Raw genomic sequence first — 17,128 nt, forward strand, 5'->3', positions numbered from 1 at the left:
GTTTAAAATGCACACCAGATTTGAGCCACAACCAAAGGGTTCCTTGCTGGAGTCAGCACTACATATGTTGGAAGTTAACCTTTTCCCTCACCTGAATTGAAGAATCATCAGAGCTTGAAATAAGAGTCTTCCCATCATCTGTGAACTGGATGTGCCGCACAGTTTTCTTGTGCCCAATCCTGGATTGGAAAATTCTGTTGTTTAGGAGCTCTAAAATCTTCAAAATAGAAAAGCACAGAAAATTAGCACCATGAAATTCAGCAACACCCAGGCATTACACCCCAAGACATTAAATTAAAATTAGACTACAGAAGGGTATAAATTTTCCATCTCATAGTGCTTTCATTTTAATTAAAGACACACAAATGAAAGGTACACACGTATATACAAGTGTCCGCACACACACATGCATGAACACACTCACACACTCCCTAAAATAAAACACTCACTGGAATGATCAGATAGCAATAGGAACCAGTGGTCCTTCTGCGAACTCAACTACCCAAATCATCAAACAAGTAGCAGCCTGGACTCAGCCTCCAAAAAGAAAATGACATTTATGAAGGATGAGAGAGAATAAAGAAAAAAATTCAGGATGAGAGACAAGGCAAGCTCTTTATAAAACAACAGAGACATGGAAAGCGAGGGTAATGAGGGGAACAAGTAACAGAAAAGAGGATATGAGTAGGCTGGTGAAGTACCCTGAGAAGACTTAGCAGAGTTAAAGACTAATATGTCAAATGCAGAGAAAAGGAAGTGATACAGAACTCAAAAACTAATGACAATGTCAAAAAGGCTTTCAAGTGAACTCACCAAAGCAAAACAAAAAAAGTTCTTTTGCCCAAATTAAATGTACTCAAGGAAACCTAAGGAAAATACAAATGATGCTAAAATAGGACACTGTAGGAATTCAAACCTAACCTGCACATCTGATAAAAGGCCCTTTAGAAAACAAAGGGAAACTGTGTGAATGAGAGCCTTCCCCAATGAGGACAGACAACCTTACAATTGCTACATGGCAAAGGCAGGCTAGCACCCTACCTGAGCACAGTGGCTCAGAGACTCAGGGTTTGAACTGTAGCCCTGCCATTTACTGATTTAATGAAAGTTGTAGAAACTAGGAGTTCAGACACCTGCAAAACAGGAATAACACCACCTAATATCCAGGGTTTTACAGAAATTCCATGAGAGAAACTGACAAACACCTAATAATGGTAGCTGTTTAATAGATTCTAGGCCCAACCAAAAGAAAATGCCATTTCACAGGTTAAACAGAGTCAAGTATTGGTAATCTAATGTGATTCATTTATATAGTATTTATATTATTTGATGACTTTAAAGAGAACAGGGATATGGGTGAGGACATGTGTGTTTTGTGAATTATTTCCTTAAACTATCTATATGGCTCATTTTAAGACACTTAGTAAAAACAAAAAGAATGTAGGCCTGTTTTTGCAACAAGGTTAAAAGAAAAGGGGGAAGCAAAGGTCCTTTAAGAATGAAAAATAATATACACCAGTTTGAGAGATGACACTGAGAGGGAGATTAAGGTTCCCTCGTAAATGTACAACCATTCCTTGCTTAATATCCACAATATACTTTTTTTCAGAACAGCACTCGTCTTCACAGTAATTTTTGACAATGGAAAAAAAAAACCCCACAAAACCTTAACTCCAAATCCATGCCACAATGGCCAAACATAGAATAACACTGACATCACTTTCTAAATACTTCCTTCTTCACTTTGTTTATAAACATATAGTCTCCTCTTTGTGAAGCAGTATGGACTGGAGAACATTTGTGTCTTTCCTTATGAAAATAAATCCAAGGTAAAATAAATGTGGCTAGTGCCTCAATTAATAAATTAAGAAATAATTCCAAAAAAGTTTGGGTGAGAAAAAGTGAGAGAAGGAACCAATCAATGTTCTTTGAAAAATTATTATACAGCTAAAGACAATGTATGTTGTGATAAAATCATTTTTATTATACTTTTTTGCATTTGTTAAAATGTATTTGGTCCTCTTTAATAAGTTAAGAATTTCAGGTGGTAAAGAGGTATTACTTCTAATACAAAAAGTAGAACAGAAAGGGCTGGTGAAACAGGTAAGCATTAAGACAGCCCTGCACGGACATTCCCAATGAACCTTATCAGTACCAAAATGGAAACTTACACCACGAGCTAAGAAGAAAAACAATGCTCTTTGCACAGATAGCTAAATTTCTGAGGCTGTTTGATATACTTGGAGAACAGTAAAACAACTAGGTAGAGAATAAGAACACAAAAGGACAAAAAGTATGAGAAACAGTAGTAAAGAGAATCTGAAAAATATACCACCAACAGGACGGTAAGATTATTTTTAGTCTAACAGAAGAATGGCTAATATACCACAGGAAGATTTCTTTAGTATAAGCTACAATGCCAGACACATAGTCAATTTTAAATAAATAACTCTCCTGCACCAAAGGACTCTGAAGACTAGAACAGAATACCTCAATGGCTCCATCTTCACCTCCAAATGCAATGTACTGAAGATACGGACTTAGGCAACAGCAACTAACTTGAGCTTCAGTCAGATAATCAATCTGACCTGTTTTTCCATTAATGAGCTAATGAAAAATAAGGCACAATCAGTTATCAGGCCGTAAGAGCAGTATCTGTTCTTTAAAATGGACTTCAATTGAAAAAATAAAATGAAACAGAAAATAACCAACAAGAGCTCCCAGGGGAACAACAAAGCCCTACCCTAGTCTCAGCAGCTGCATTTAGCTCTTCGCACCTTCATTTCATTTCACTTTTGTGGTTCAAATACATTTTCATAAAATAAAATGAGCTTTAAAAGGTTTAAAAAGCAGCTGCTGTGTGCACCACCTGAGACACATCTGCCTGATTTATAATCCCACAGCTAGCTCTGCACCCGGTTTTCCATTTCTTCACCACACACACACACACACACACACACACACACACACACAAAGTCCATTTTAATAGGGCTATCGTTTGTTAAAGTACACTTTTCAGATATTTTTCAAGGGGGCTAGTGATATGGGACTGAGGATACCTAAAAAGCCATATTCAAATAAAAATGGGTTTTATATCCTCTAAATTGCTCACAAAACAGGATAAATTAAGATTCCCACCTTTGTGAGTTGGGGAGAAGGGAGCTTTGGAGAAGAACCCATAAGTATAATTTGGGTGACTGGACTTAAAATGCTTAAACAAAGACTACCTAATTTCATAATATGTACCAATGCTAACTATTATGTTTTTAAGTCTCATTAATAAAGTCTCATCATGTGAGACTGTGACCTGGGAAACTACATCTCAAGCTCAAATCAATTGTCAGCTACCTCTCTCATACTGTTACAATCTAAACAGGGCGCCTGGGTGGCTCGGTTAAAGCCTCTGCCTTCAACTCAGGTCATGATCTCAGGGTCCTGGGATCAAGCCCCGCATCTGGTTCTCTGTTCAGCAGGGAGCCTGCTTCCCTCTCTCTCTCTCTGCCTGCCTCTGTGTCTACTTGTGATCGCTCTCTGCCAAATAAATAAATAAAATCTTTTAAAAAAAGAAAAAAAAAGAAAAGTCTTAAATCATTTTCCAACATGAAATAAGCAGTCATATTTGTTTCAGGTACAAAGATTACAGGGTATCAAAAAAGGTACTCTTTATTTTACAGTATCTTACCCAGCAGATTCTGATCAACTAGACATTCAAAATGAAGACTGAACTGCTAAAATCTGAATTTATCTTCTTTCTCTCAAAAATGTTTCCATATTTTCCTAAGTAATGACTAAAAAATGTTTTGTTCATTTAAATGGAATTGTCAGTTTAACTATCCCCTAACCTCTCCCACAAACACTGACATAGAATAAAATGATACTTTTATAGACATAAGACTCCTTTCTGAAGTCTCACAGTTATGACAACTATTAAAGAAAGGCTGCACAAATTTAATAAAGGCAATACAAGCATGAGGACACTAAACTTGACAAGAAAACTGCATTGAAAAATAACCTAAGTCGGCTAAAAATCCATAACAAGGTATCAACATTCAAATCCACACCCCAATTCATCCCTGAAATATAGAGGATTAGGAGCTCCACATCAACATATTAAGGATGACAGTAAGACTTGTAAAATATAGAACAAGGGGAGTCTCACACCTTGACTCTGACCCCTGAAAGCAGGCAAGGAGAAATGGCCACACGCCAGAGACAGTTTACTTCCACTTATCTGTCTCCAGAATTTGGATCCCACCTTCATCCCATAAACAGCTCAGACTTCTGGAAATAAAAAGGACCTTATAGGTGAAGGAAGTGAGGCTCAGAGAAGTACGATTTACTCAAACATCACATAAAACTAGTTGACAGGAAAGCTTAAGCTGCACCTGTACCTCCTGAGCGAACAGTCAGTCACTGTTCTTTCCACTACAACAAGCTGAGCTTTACAGCTTGTTACGCTTTTGCCCTACCCTCAGTCAGTCTGTCTCAAGTTCTCCTCCTGGACTCCATGCAAATCAAGGATGTGATCACAGATAACAACTGGAGAGGAGTGAAGTGAAACAAGGTATCACTTCTTTTTAATTTGAAATACAAGCATATTTGGACCTCAGCTCAAAACCTACATGTTTATTCAACTGATACCTACCGAGCACCTGTTAGATACTACACAATTATGCCTGATCCCAAGTTTGAAACCAATCAAAATTGTTCAAAACAATTTTTCCAACTGTTTTCTAAAAATTACTCACCTGCAGTCGTTTTATATTGTCAGCTGCAAGAACCATCACTTCATTTTCTTGAAACACAACATCTATTTCTTGCTTTAACACTATAGCAGAGTTCTTACATACTTTTTTTGTCTCCCAGAGCTACTTAAAGAGATTAAAAAAACTAAAATAAGATAACCACATCCTGAAATATGTAAAGAGAAGGCTTAGAATCTTAAGCAAAATACAAAACATGCTTCATACTCAAAATACCTATGATGCTAGAAAAATTTCCATGATTAGATTATGATCCAATAATAAATATTTGTTAATTATATGCTATAACAAGTCATAATTAGTATAGAAGAGTAATGTGTGCTAGAGCCAAAATGCCCAAGTATGAACTCTAGTTCCCCCTGAAGTTGTGACTTGGGGCAAATTACCTAACCCAGTGTTACTCAAAGTAAGAACTCCTACTAGTCCACAAACTGTCTTGATACCAAGGAGCCTATACCAGAATGTAAATAAATCAACTATATCACTAATGTGCTGTTAGCCATATGCTTACTGATATGATTACTCTTTTTTAACAAGACTTTCTTGATGAAGGAAGCAGGGAATTGAATTACATCCTGGTTCGTTTATTGAGACTGGCACTTTAAGCAGGACTGATTTAACCTCCCTGTGACTTAGCTGCAAAAAGGACTACTGTGAGAACCAGCAAATATAAGTATAGTACTTCGCATGATGTAGAATTTGGAAAGTACCATAAGAAAAGGACATGGAGTTATAGGACATTAAAGGAAGAAGATGTTCCCTCTAGGGAAAACCAGGAAGGGCTTTGCAGAAGATCAGGGGAACTTGCACGAATGCTAAGATTTCAACAAGGAGAAAAACAGACAAACAGGGTATTCCAGACATAAGAAACCACATAAGCAGAAGAAGCAGGAAACTACAGGGTAACGGGAAAACGTGAGCAGCCCAGTGTAGGTTACCTGTAGGAATAAACCAAAAGAAAAACTGCAGCAGAATGAGGCCATACTGTGACGGAGTTCAGTGTAGACTTAGGAGTACCTACTTACTTTCAGTAGACAAGAGAGCCACTATCTGTTTTTGAGCAAAAATGAAATGACTGTATTGTACATGAAGAACATATCTTGGAAGCAGCATGTAGAAAGCCAAAAAAGAAAAGACTGTGGCAAGGACTAACACATTAAGAGAGGAAACATGTTGGGGCACCTGACTGGCTCAGTCAATGTGTGATTCTGGATCTCAGGGTTGTGAGTTCGAGACCCACATTGGGCACAAAGATTACTTTAAAATAATAAAATCTTTAAAAGAAAAAAAAGAGAGAGAGAGAGGCAACATGTAATGAGCACCTAAACTTGAAATGAAAAAGGAGAATGGGGTGCCTGGTGGCTCGGCTGGTTAAGCATCTGACTTTTGATTTCAACTCAGGTCATGATGTCAGGGTTGTGAGACTGAGCCCTGCAATGGGTTGCAATGGGTTTGGACTAGACGTGAAGGCTGCTTAAGATCCTCTCTCCTCCTCTCCCTCTTCTAATTGTCTCCCATCTCTCTCTCTCTCTCTCTTCCTCATTAAAAAAAGAAAAAAAAGTAGAAATAAATGAAAGAAAATGGAAAGGTGAATGGTGCTGGGGTTTGGGGGTGGGGAGAGATAGGGTGGCTAGATTACGGACATTAGGGAGGATATGCACTATGGTGAGTGCTATGAATCGTGTAAGACTGATGATTCACAGACCTATACCCATGAAGCAAATAATACATTATATGTTAATTTTTAAAAATAGAATAATTATTGATGGGTTAAAAAAAAAGAAAGGAAAATGGGAAGGCAGAATCCATTAGAATTGGCAAGTAAGGGACGCCTGGGTGGCTCAGTTGGTTAAGCAGCTGCCTTCAGCTCAGGTCATGATCCCAGCGCCCTGGGATCGAGTCCCACATCAGGCTCCTTGCTCAGCAGGGAGCCTGCTTCTCCCTCTGCCTCTGCTTGCCATTCTGTCTGCCTGTGCTTGCTCTCTCCCCCTCTCTCTCTCTGATAAATAAATAGAATCTTTAAAAAAAAAAAAAAAAAAAAAAAAAAAAAAAAAAAAAAAGAATTGGCAAGTAATTAGATATGGAAATTTAAAGTGGAAAAAAAGAGTAAAAAATTAAGTCAATATATTATCTCGTAATATATTTAAATTAACCAAAATATAGTTTAATCATTGGACTTCTCTAGCACCTGGCTCATGGTAATACTCAATGAATGGGATGTTTGGGATGAATGAGACTGTTATGGTCCATATAACAGCACTTTTCAAGGATAAATATTAATCTAGTAGTTTCTTGTTTTAATTCCCCCAATACTGCTCATCAATTTCTTAGTTTCTTAGATGTAAACATCAACAAATGTCAAAAATGAAAATCTCAGTATTTCTCACCCTGATTGTCTGGTCATCAGAAGATGTCAAAAATGATGATCCGTCAGGAGAAAACATCACACAATGAACCCAACTTAAATGTCCTCTGCAATCAGCCACTTTTAAACATGAGTCCATATTCCACAACTACAGAATAAACATAGCATATAGGAAGTAACATTCAAAAGCATTTCAAACATTTCAAGAATATTGAAAAAAAAGCAAAAGTAAACCAGTAATTTCACTTCTAAGAATACAGGCAAAAAACAAACTAGCAAAAACACAGAATGACTTGTACAAAAGATTATTCACTGCATCTTATTTTTAATGCAAAAAAACTGCAAACAACCCAACTGACCATCAATAGGGAACTGACTGGATGAACTACATAATGGAATATTATATAACTGTAAAAATACCCAGATGATGACTAGTCACTGGGATATATTATTTACAGAAAATAAGCAAAGAACATATAAATTTCCACGGAAGAGTCTATACAGGGGCATCTGGGTGGCTCAGCCGGTTAAGCATCTTCCTTGGTCTCAAGTCATGATCCCAGGGTCCTGGGATCGAGTCCCGCATCAGGCTCCCTGCTCAGCAGAGAGCCTGCTTCTCCCTCTGCCTACCACTCCCCCTCCTTGTGCTGTCTCTTGTCTCTCTCTTTCTCTCTCTCTGAAAAATAAATAAAACCTTAAAAAATAAAAATAAAAATAAATTTTTTTTAAAAAGCTCTGATTTGAAATAATGCAAACATTTTTTTTAATCAAAAAAACAGACTGTTTTCCACTGTCATCTAATCCTCGTTTCAACTAATGGCAAAACCTTACAATAAATGAATATGCTAATTGTACATGTGCACATTTCTGTTATTCATGCTTATTATGAATTGTCAATGTCTGCCACCCTGGCTGCATTTTGTCCTGAGTTCTGCTGTAAATTACTCAAATATATTCCAGCCTAATGAAGTACCATATGTGCCTGAGTTCCTCTCATTAAACTCTGAATGACAGACCTACTTTATGATTTCAGAACAAGCATGAAAAAATAAGTACTTCATCACATGCCCAGTGGTTTTCAATCAGTGAGTTCTGTGCTTATAAATTAATTGTATGAAATTTTCTTTGCCTTATCAGTAGAGTCCTAGCTCCTGTGGACATACAGAGCTAAAGGCCAGAAAGGAAAGTGGCTCCTTAACTAAAAAAATCTCCCTTGAAAATTCTTCCCTTCTTCCTTCTTGTTCTTCCCCATCATTTCTCAGAGCCCCCAAAAGCACGTTCCTATTTTAAGAAAAAAGACATATTTCCTGGAGCTTTCTAATAGTAGAGGGTAGGGATTTTAGAAGTGACAGAAAAGGCTGAAAGAAGAGTTGCTCCTCCACTCTTCCTTAAAATCCTGACAAAAACCCAGAAAAAGGAAATTTCCAATCACAACTACCTTGAGGATCTACAAGTAAGGTACAAGATCTACCACATCTGAATCTTTCAAGACAAGGACTCCACTTAAGAGAACACTGCCCACAGCACCCTATTTCTTCTCATCATTTCAAACAGGGCTGGAGCTTATTCACACTCATTGCCCATGCTTCCAATGGGTAGATTCTTGGCAGGGAAGCTCGTGTTAGTTGCACTGTACTTGCTTCTGTACTTAGAATTAAGTAGAGATTACAGAGCACACCCACTCGCTCTCATCTTTTCTGTATCTCCATGCTGATGAACTACAGCTCAGAAACTCTCCCCCAACAGCTTTGCAGTGAGGAACAAGGTTGTCAAACTCACTAAAAATTGCTGAAATAAGCACGGAACACTAAGGAAGTACTTGCAGTAGTCAAGCTTCCTTTGAGAAGAGCCTGTGAACCAAGTGGATTTCTCTATTTTCTGGATAAAGGCCCATACCCACCTTCTTGCACTGTCATCACAAGAAACTTGAAATTACCTGACGGTAAGACCCATATAAGGAGCTTGTTTGGAGGTTCTAGCAGGGGAGCGCAGCTACTCGTATACCCTTGACCGAAGACCGGTCCTCTCCCATATAAGGAATAAGTAGTAATAGAGCTGGGAAAAACTAACTCCATCTTTTGGGGGAAAAAATCAAGAATTCACTCCTTTTTGAAAAAAACATAGCCTTTTATTGGGTGAAATTCCTCCAGGCCCAGTTAGATATAGACTCTGAATACAAAAATCTATCACTTAAGTATAAAATTATAAATACGAACAGGCAATTTATAAGTCATTTTACTCATTAGTGCTCACCAATGAACATTCTAGGTTAACCAATTCGAAAATGAACTTTTGTCTTATTCTTCTCAATGATCTAAAGAATCTGAACTGGACTCATCTCTCATCTTTTTTTTATAGAAGATCCTTTCTTTCATATTATTTAATAGATGCCATGTTTCTGCCTAGAATGAACCCATGTTCATTCTACTGTTTCCAAAGACCTTGGCACATGCTAGCCATTTAAGAAATGCTTGGTGAATGATACTGTCACTCCCTGTAATATTATCAAATAATAAATAGTATTTCCAGAGTACCTCTGGAAACCCAACTTCACTACTCACCTCCACACAGCACTGGGACAAAGCCACTACTGCCAAATGATTTTGTGGGGAGAAATCACAGTACTGGATGGTGCTGTGATGGCCTGTATGGATTTCTGCCAATAAGCCGTTGGTATGAATGTCAAAAAGCTGTCAACATAAAATAGGTATCTATGAAAATAAAACACTTTTAAAAATAAGCTATACTCAAAATGAATCTAAATTTTTAAGTCCTGAAAAAACACAATTACTAAAAACTGGCACACCTATTAAAAGTCATAAATAAGATATAAATCAATATACACATACTTTTAAAATACTGCTCATCTTGAAACATGTTTCCTATAAAGAAAAAATTATCATGGATGATCTCTCAAGCTGGTCTGGGGAGAAATAAAACCTTTGTGAATAAATGAATGGACTAGCCAAATTAACATACAGAGCAGCTCTCCTGAATGCTTGTTTATTCAAAAGAGGAAAATGGATATTCATAAATGAAGATGATCAAAATAATATAGAGCAGAGGCTTGCTACAATGAAATTAGCTCAACTATTTCTATTTCTCTTCAGAGCTATCAAATTACTCCATTATGATCATTTTCCCATTTTTGAACCAAAAAAGCTATTTTTGAATAATGCAAGCTTCATTTCAACTTTTGAAAGATTTTTAAGCGTTGAATATATTCTTCTGAAGCTTCTGCCAAATGATAAAAACATTTATACCAATATATAGTATTGTGATTTAAGACCAGGGCATTGTCCAGAGGAAAAAAAACAAAACCTTCCAATGGGAGCCATGAATATGTTTTGTGAATGCACAGCCCTTCAAACATGCACAGATTAAGCACAGCATCAGGAGCCAAGAACAAAAGACAGCAAACTATACTTAAAATGCTTCCCAGGACAGGTCATTCTTTAAAATTAGTGGTGGAGGGGCACCTGGGAGGCTCAGTCATCAAGCGTGTGCCTTCAGCTCACGTCATGATCCTGGGGTCCTGAGACAGAGTCCCACAAGCTCCTTGCTCAGCAGGAAGCCTGCTTCTCCCTCTGCCTGGTCTGCATGCTGTTCCCCCTACTTGTGCTCTCTCTCTGACAAATAAATAAATAAAATCTTGGGAAAAAAAGTTAAAATGGCAAATTTAAGATATATTTTACAGGGGCACCTGGGTGGCTCAGTGGGTTAAAGCCTCTGCCTTCGGCTCAGGTCATGATCCCAGAATTCTGGGATCGAGCCCCATATCGGGCTCTATGCTCGGCAGGGAGCCTGCTACCCTCTCTCTCTCTCTGCCTGTCTCTCTGCCTACTTGTGATCTCTGTCAAATAAATAAATAAAATCTTAAAATATATATATATATATATATATATATATATATATATATATATACACACACACACACACATATATATAGTTTATAACAAAAAAATTTTAGGGGCACCTGGATGGCTCAGTCGTTAAGTGTCTGCCTTTGGCTCAGGTCATGATCCCAGGATCTCTGGGATCGAGCCCTGTGTCGGGCTCCCTGCTCAGTGGGAAACCTGCTTCTCCCTCTCCTACTCCCCTAGCTTGTGTTCCCTCTCCTGCTGTATCTCTGTCAAAATAAATAAAATCTTTAAAAAAAATTTTAATATTCATGTCTTATAAATGCAATGATTCCTTTTCTGATCCTACAAATTTTAACAAACTTAAGACAAAAGGAGATACTTTTAATTTTGTGCTTTATAAAGGTAGAAACTCAAAAGCACCCAAGATCAAAGGGTCACAACAACTAGATCAATAACAATATAAATGGCTCCTCAGTAATTTTTATATAACTATATGGCATAATGCAACCTTTAAAATTGTACTATGGTGAGGGGGCGCCTGGGCGGCTCAGTGGGTTAAGCCACTGTCTTCGGCTCAGGTCATGATCTCAGGGTCCTGGGATCGAGTCCCACATCGGTCTCTCTGCTCAGCAGGGAGCCTGCTTCCCTCTCTCTCTCTTCTCTCTGCCTGCCTCTCCATCTACTGTCAAATAAATAAATAAAATCTTAAAAAAAAAATTGTACTATTGGGTGGCCCAATAGGTTAAGCAGATGACTTGATTTCAGTTTGGGTCGTGATCTCAGGGTCGTGAGTTCAAGCCACCCACTGGGCACCACGCTCCACACTAGACATGGAGCCTACTTGAAAAAAAATTATACACACACACACACACACATACAATCTCGGGGGATTTGAGGAGCTCTCAAGAGACTTAGGCCTCTTCCTAGGTCTGTGCAAAGAAGAAGGCAAAGTTCAGTTCAAGTGCAAAGACAGTGAAGCCTAATGGCAAAAAGCCAGATGAGTTTGAGTCTGACATCGACCAGGCTCACCTTGAGCTGGAGATGAACTCGGACCTCAAAGCCCAGCTATGGGAGCTGAATATAATAGCAACCAAGGAAACTGAAGTAGGTGGTGGTCAGAGAACTATTATCCCTTTGTTCCCATTTCTTAAATGAAATTTTTCCAGGAAATCCAAGTCTGGCTAGTTCATGAACTGGAGAAAAAGCTGAGTGGGAAGCTCATTGTCTTTACTGCTCAGAGGAGAATTCTACCTAAGCCAACTTGAAAAAGCCATACAAAAGGTAAGTAAAAGTACCCCAGGAGCCACACTTTGACAGTCATTGCATGACACAATCCCGGTGGACTCAGTTTTCCCAGGCAAAATTGTGGGCAAGAGAATCCGTGTGAAACTAGATGGCAGCTGGCCCATAAAGCTTCATTTGAAGGGTGAAGCACAGCAGAACAATGTGCAGCATAAGGATGAATCTTCTCTTGTGTCCATAAGAAGCTCACCGGCAAGGGACGCCTGGGTGGCTCAGCTGGTTGAGCAGCTGCCTTCGGATCAGGTCATGATCCCTGCGTCCTGGGATGGAGTCCCACATCAGGCTCCTTGCTCGGCAGGGAGCCTGCTTCTCCCTCTGCCTCTGCCTGCCATTCTGTCTGCCTGTGCTCACTCGCTCTCCCTCTCTCTCTCTGACAAATAAAATCTTAAAAAAAGAAAAAAAGAAAAAAAAAAGCCCACCGGCAAGGATGCTAACTTTGAGTTCCCAGAGTTTCAGTGGTAAACAAAATTGATTAAATAAAACACTCACAGTAAAAAAATAAATAAAGTTGTACTATTTGGGGTCTGGAGAATAGGAAGAGGTTGATAAAAGGATACGAACTTTCAGTGAGAAGATGAATGAGGTATGAGGATCTAACGTATAACATGGTGACTATAGTTGATAAAACTGTATTGTATAAGTGAAATTAAGAAAGTAGAAATTAAATGTTTTCACCAAAAAAAAAAAAAAGGTAAGCATGTGAGGTAACAGATGTGTTATTTAATTCCATGTGGGGGGAAGCCTTTCACAAAGCATACAAATATTAATTCATCATGTTGTATACTTTAAATATCCTACAATTTTATTTGTCAACTGTACCTCAATAAAGGTGAAAATAAAACTGTAATATCTCTTATTCAAGTCTTTTAAACTATTTCAATGGAATGTCACTGGGTCATAAATCAGAATACCTACCTTTCCAAATCCATGGTATAACATGGGACAAATTTTTTGGCTGCTCTGAACCTCGGCTGCCTCATTATTAGCAGAGGGCTACTGAAATCTGCTGTGTCCCTTTGATAGTTATATTAAAAGAAATAATATGTGAGAGCACTCCGAATATAACAAATGTAAGCTATTATTAGATTTTTTAAAAAAGAAGAGCATTTTCTTGTCATTCACTATTTTTACATATTGCCCTCATTTATATCACAGAACTCTTAAATATTATTCAGTTACTGACAAATATTTCTATCACAGTCAGCAAATCCTAATGAATTTCAGGGGTAAGAAAACACTTTGAAAATCACCTAAACCAATGTATTCAAAATTGTAAACAAACAAAAAAAAAGCAGAAACTATTCCATATTTTCAATAAATTTGAGAAACAATGGACTAGCCAACATAAATTATTTCTGTATTACAGAATTTCTGGAGGCCTTAAGTATGTTGATATACACTGAGAACTCTAATGGGGGAAAGCAACACATAACATTTCCCAAACCTATGTGACCATGGAGATCTTTCCTCACAAAGCCTATTGACCACCTCCTGGAACACAGTTCTGAGAATTATGAAATTAGGGAGCCAACCCCATATCATACAGCTATACTTTGATTATATCAATAAACAGTGTACAATGCAAAAATCAGTTGACACTTTCATTTTCTTTAAATCAGGCTAAATTGGCTTATTAAAATACTGATACTTACAAAGATTTTATTTTTTGCTGCCACCATTATCCTAGCACCATCAGCAGACCATGAACAACATTTCACTATCACTTCCATATCCTCTTGAGGCTCCTCTGAATTTAGGAAGAACTGCTTCACATCAATGCTTTTCCTCTCGTTTGCTGATTTCACATCCCAAAGCTTCAGATTGCAAAAAAATTTTTTAAAAAGTTTAAGTTTGTTTTAATCTCAAATCATACCTCTAGAATTTCACCTGGATTAAATGCAAATATTCACTTTTTCTACTGAATTGTTTTCACTTATGCATGACTTTAAAAATTAAGTACTCCAGCGTCATTCAGCACCTTCCTAAGAAGAAACAAACAAACAAAACTAGAACCACGGCCTGAAACGCAAAATGCAGAATGTAAAATTAAATAAAATGTTAAAAACTCCTTGCATGGTGTGGAGGAGGCTAAAGATTAGGTGTTGACAGGACGGATGAGACTAGAAGAAAGGTGAGAGGAGGCTCACAATTTGCCACTGCTGCCCTCTGCTGAGCCAGGCGTGAAGCGCCCACCGACTGCACGCACAGCCTGGACACCACACAGGGCCCAGCCTAAACCGAATTACAAACATAGCAGAACATCCAGGGATCTAAGGAAGCCTCTGAAAATAGAAAACAAAGAATATGTGAAAGGAAGCAAGACACCTTGTGTGTTTGGTGGTGCCAGACAGAGCTCTAAAACAATTGGATCCTGAAGAATGGGATACAAAAGACTCTAAACCTCCCCCACTAGCAGAGCTGCCTGAATAGCACAAAAGAAAAAGGCCTTCAAGAAGGCTCATCTTCACTCCCCTAGGCCTTGGGCAGCATCCGAGCTTCATAGAGTGATAATGGCTGCCGTACCCAGACCAACAGTTGGCCAAGAACAAGGATGGAGAGGGGGGTAAAAAAAAAGGGAGGGAAAAAAAAACCCATTTCTTGGGCTTTAACTCAGCTTCCAAAGTACAGCTCCAAGGTAAAACCAGATTTGTCTGACCAAGCACATTTCTAAATTTCTTTCAAGTTTAAAGATGCATTATATACACTAAGGAATATAGCCAATACCAAAATCTTTCCCCTTGCAACGAAATTGGATGGAGCAAGAGACATCAGATACTAAAATAGCCCTTCTTAATACTTAAAGAGAGAAAAAAAAAAAACCCTACATATGTCAGAAGCTTCAGTCACATCAACTAGGATATATGATAAATCAAACTGTTTCCCTCTTAATATAAAAAAGAAACCATTGCCTAGATTTAAGAAAGAAATAAAAAAACTAACACAACCCAATTTCATTAAATCCACCTAAACTACAATGTGCATCTGGAACTGACTTCAGCTCCTATCCAATGAGTGATGAAAGCCCACATATCAAGGAACCAAGTAAATAACAGCATTTGATTTTGAGTAAGGCACTATATTATCATCAAGGCCCACGTGCACCCTGGCCCTTATATGTTTAAATGGCAATTTTTATTTTTTTAAAGATTTTATTTATTTATTTGACAGAGAAAGAGATCACTAAGTATGCAAAGAGGCAGGCAGAGAGAGAGAGAAGCAGGCTTTCTGCTGAGCAGAGAGCCCGATGCGGGACTCAATCTGAGGACCCGAGATCATGACCCGAGCTGAAGGCAGAGGCTTTAACCCACTGAACCACCCAGGTGCCCTAAATGGCAATTTTTAAATAAAACTCACATTTTGAAATGGTTTGTCAACAAGGCCTGAAAATCACATGCTGATCAACATGATACCCTGCAAAATGCTTAGAAGATTACAGAGCCATTTGGGGCAGGAAATAATTTTACAGTTCTTCATCCTCTCAGAAGGCAAAAGCTTTAGAAGACTTTGACCTTGAAATGCTGTTATCCAATATCATTTTGCAGGACCTCTGCTTACTACCTGTCACTGTAACAGCATGAACCAGCTAACGATGCTGGCTTAATAGCACAGTGGGAAAGCTGCCATAAACACAGCAGTTCTCACCAAGAGTGCAATAATGTCTCTCCCCTGCTGCTAGTTCTCTGTGCTCTACAACCACTTTTTGATACTCACACATGAAGTCAAAGTCCTGTCTCTGAAGAATTTTAATATTATTTTTTTTGTTGTTTTGAGTTCGGAGAAGTCTTAATTTGATCTGAAAGAACACAGCAAAGTTCTATCATCTTGAACACAATAACGACTATGCTAGTCGCTTTGAGATTATAAAAATAAATTAGGTACAGACAGCTCTCTCAAAGAGTTTAAAAGTCTATAAAGGAGGTAAGACAAGCCCATAAGTGACTCTAATAAGGTACATCAAATGTATCATTTGAGAGGAAAAGATATAGCACAGTGGGAATGTTAGATCCAAGCTGTGGGCTTGAGAGAACAGTTTTTGCAGAAGTGGACACCCTGAAGGTGTCCAAAAGGAACACTCTATGGCCTAGATTCTAGGTTAAACGGTCAGCATAAGCTAAAGTACAAAAGGGGAAAGCAAAGACAATGAAAAGAGAGAATAGGCTATAGTTTGAGTGCAGTGTCAGGTGCCTGGACACATCCTAGACATGGCCCTCACCTGTTCTCAGAGCACCCTTTCACCATTTCCACAGCTTATCTATTCCCTTACCTCTCTCTCCAACTGGATTCTGAACAACTTCAGGCCAGGAATTCATTGTTTGGTGTTTTGTTTTGTTTTAGTATTTAAAACCCAAATATGCTTGTGTCTGACACATAATAAGTATTCAATAATAATCAAAAAATACATTTTAAGTGAAAAGACAGATTCTTCTCATGTTTCAAGCACAGGTGAGTAGAAATAATTGTGTTACTGAAGGAAATAGTGTTCAGGTCCAAGATACAGATAGAATACACAAATTCATCTTCACACCTCCCAAAATCCATGTAAAAGCAATAGTAAAGAGAATTTTTCTCTTTAGTATTAGTTCTTTAGGAGTAATTCACAAGGCAAAGGAGAAAGGAGGAAGAGATAACAACAACAAAACTGTAAAGTCTAAAAAAAGCAGTCTAAAACAAGCAATAAGGGGACTCCTAAAAACTGCATCCTGATTCCACCATGGGGAAACCCAAGAAGCAGCCCAATCCGTACCATAAAACTCCTAAAAGGCTAAGGAAGTGTACCAGATACCCTCTGTTAAGGATGGAGAATCACTATAAATCCCTTGAAATCCCCTTCCCAA

The 17,128-nt window shown here is 38.1% G+C and overlaps 1 protein-coding gene and 1 pseudogene across 4 annotated transcripts in view; one reads left to right on the plus strand and one right to left on the minus strand.

The window, feature by feature from the left end:
• APAF1 (apoptotic peptidase activating factor 1) overlaps positions 1–17,128 on the minus strand; it is a 90,288-nt gene that overhangs the window by 18,752 nt on the left and 54,408 nt on the right. For all 4 annotated transcript variants that reach the window (XM_004742935.3, XM_004742933.3, XM_004742932.3 and 1 more), the window contains exons 18-23: positions 13,946–14,107; positions 9,690–9,818; positions 7,151–7,276; positions 4,749–4,868; positions 2,491–2,607; positions 92–217 (exon numbers count right to left, since the gene is read on the minus strand). In XM_004742935.3, the coding sequence (XP_004742992.1) occupies positions 92–217; positions 2,491–2,607; positions 4,749–4,868; positions 7,151–7,276; positions 9,690–9,818; positions 13,946–14,107 (780 nt within the window). The remainder of the gene's footprint in view (positions 1–91; positions 218–2,490; positions 2,608–4,748; positions 4,869–7,150; positions 7,277–9,689; positions 9,819–13,945; positions 14,108–17,128) is intronic.
• LOC106004864 lies at positions 10,004–13,917 on the plus strand (annotated as a pseudogene).

Source organism: Mustela putorius, unplaced genomic scaffold (genome assembly GCF_011764305.1).
Source record: "Mustela putorius furo isolate JIRA1106 unplaced genomic scaffold, ASM1176430v1.1 tig00000788_pilon_pilon_pilon, whole genome shotgun sequence".
NCBI lineage: Eukaryota > Metazoa > Chordata > Mammalia > Carnivora > Mustelidae > Mustela > Mustela putorius.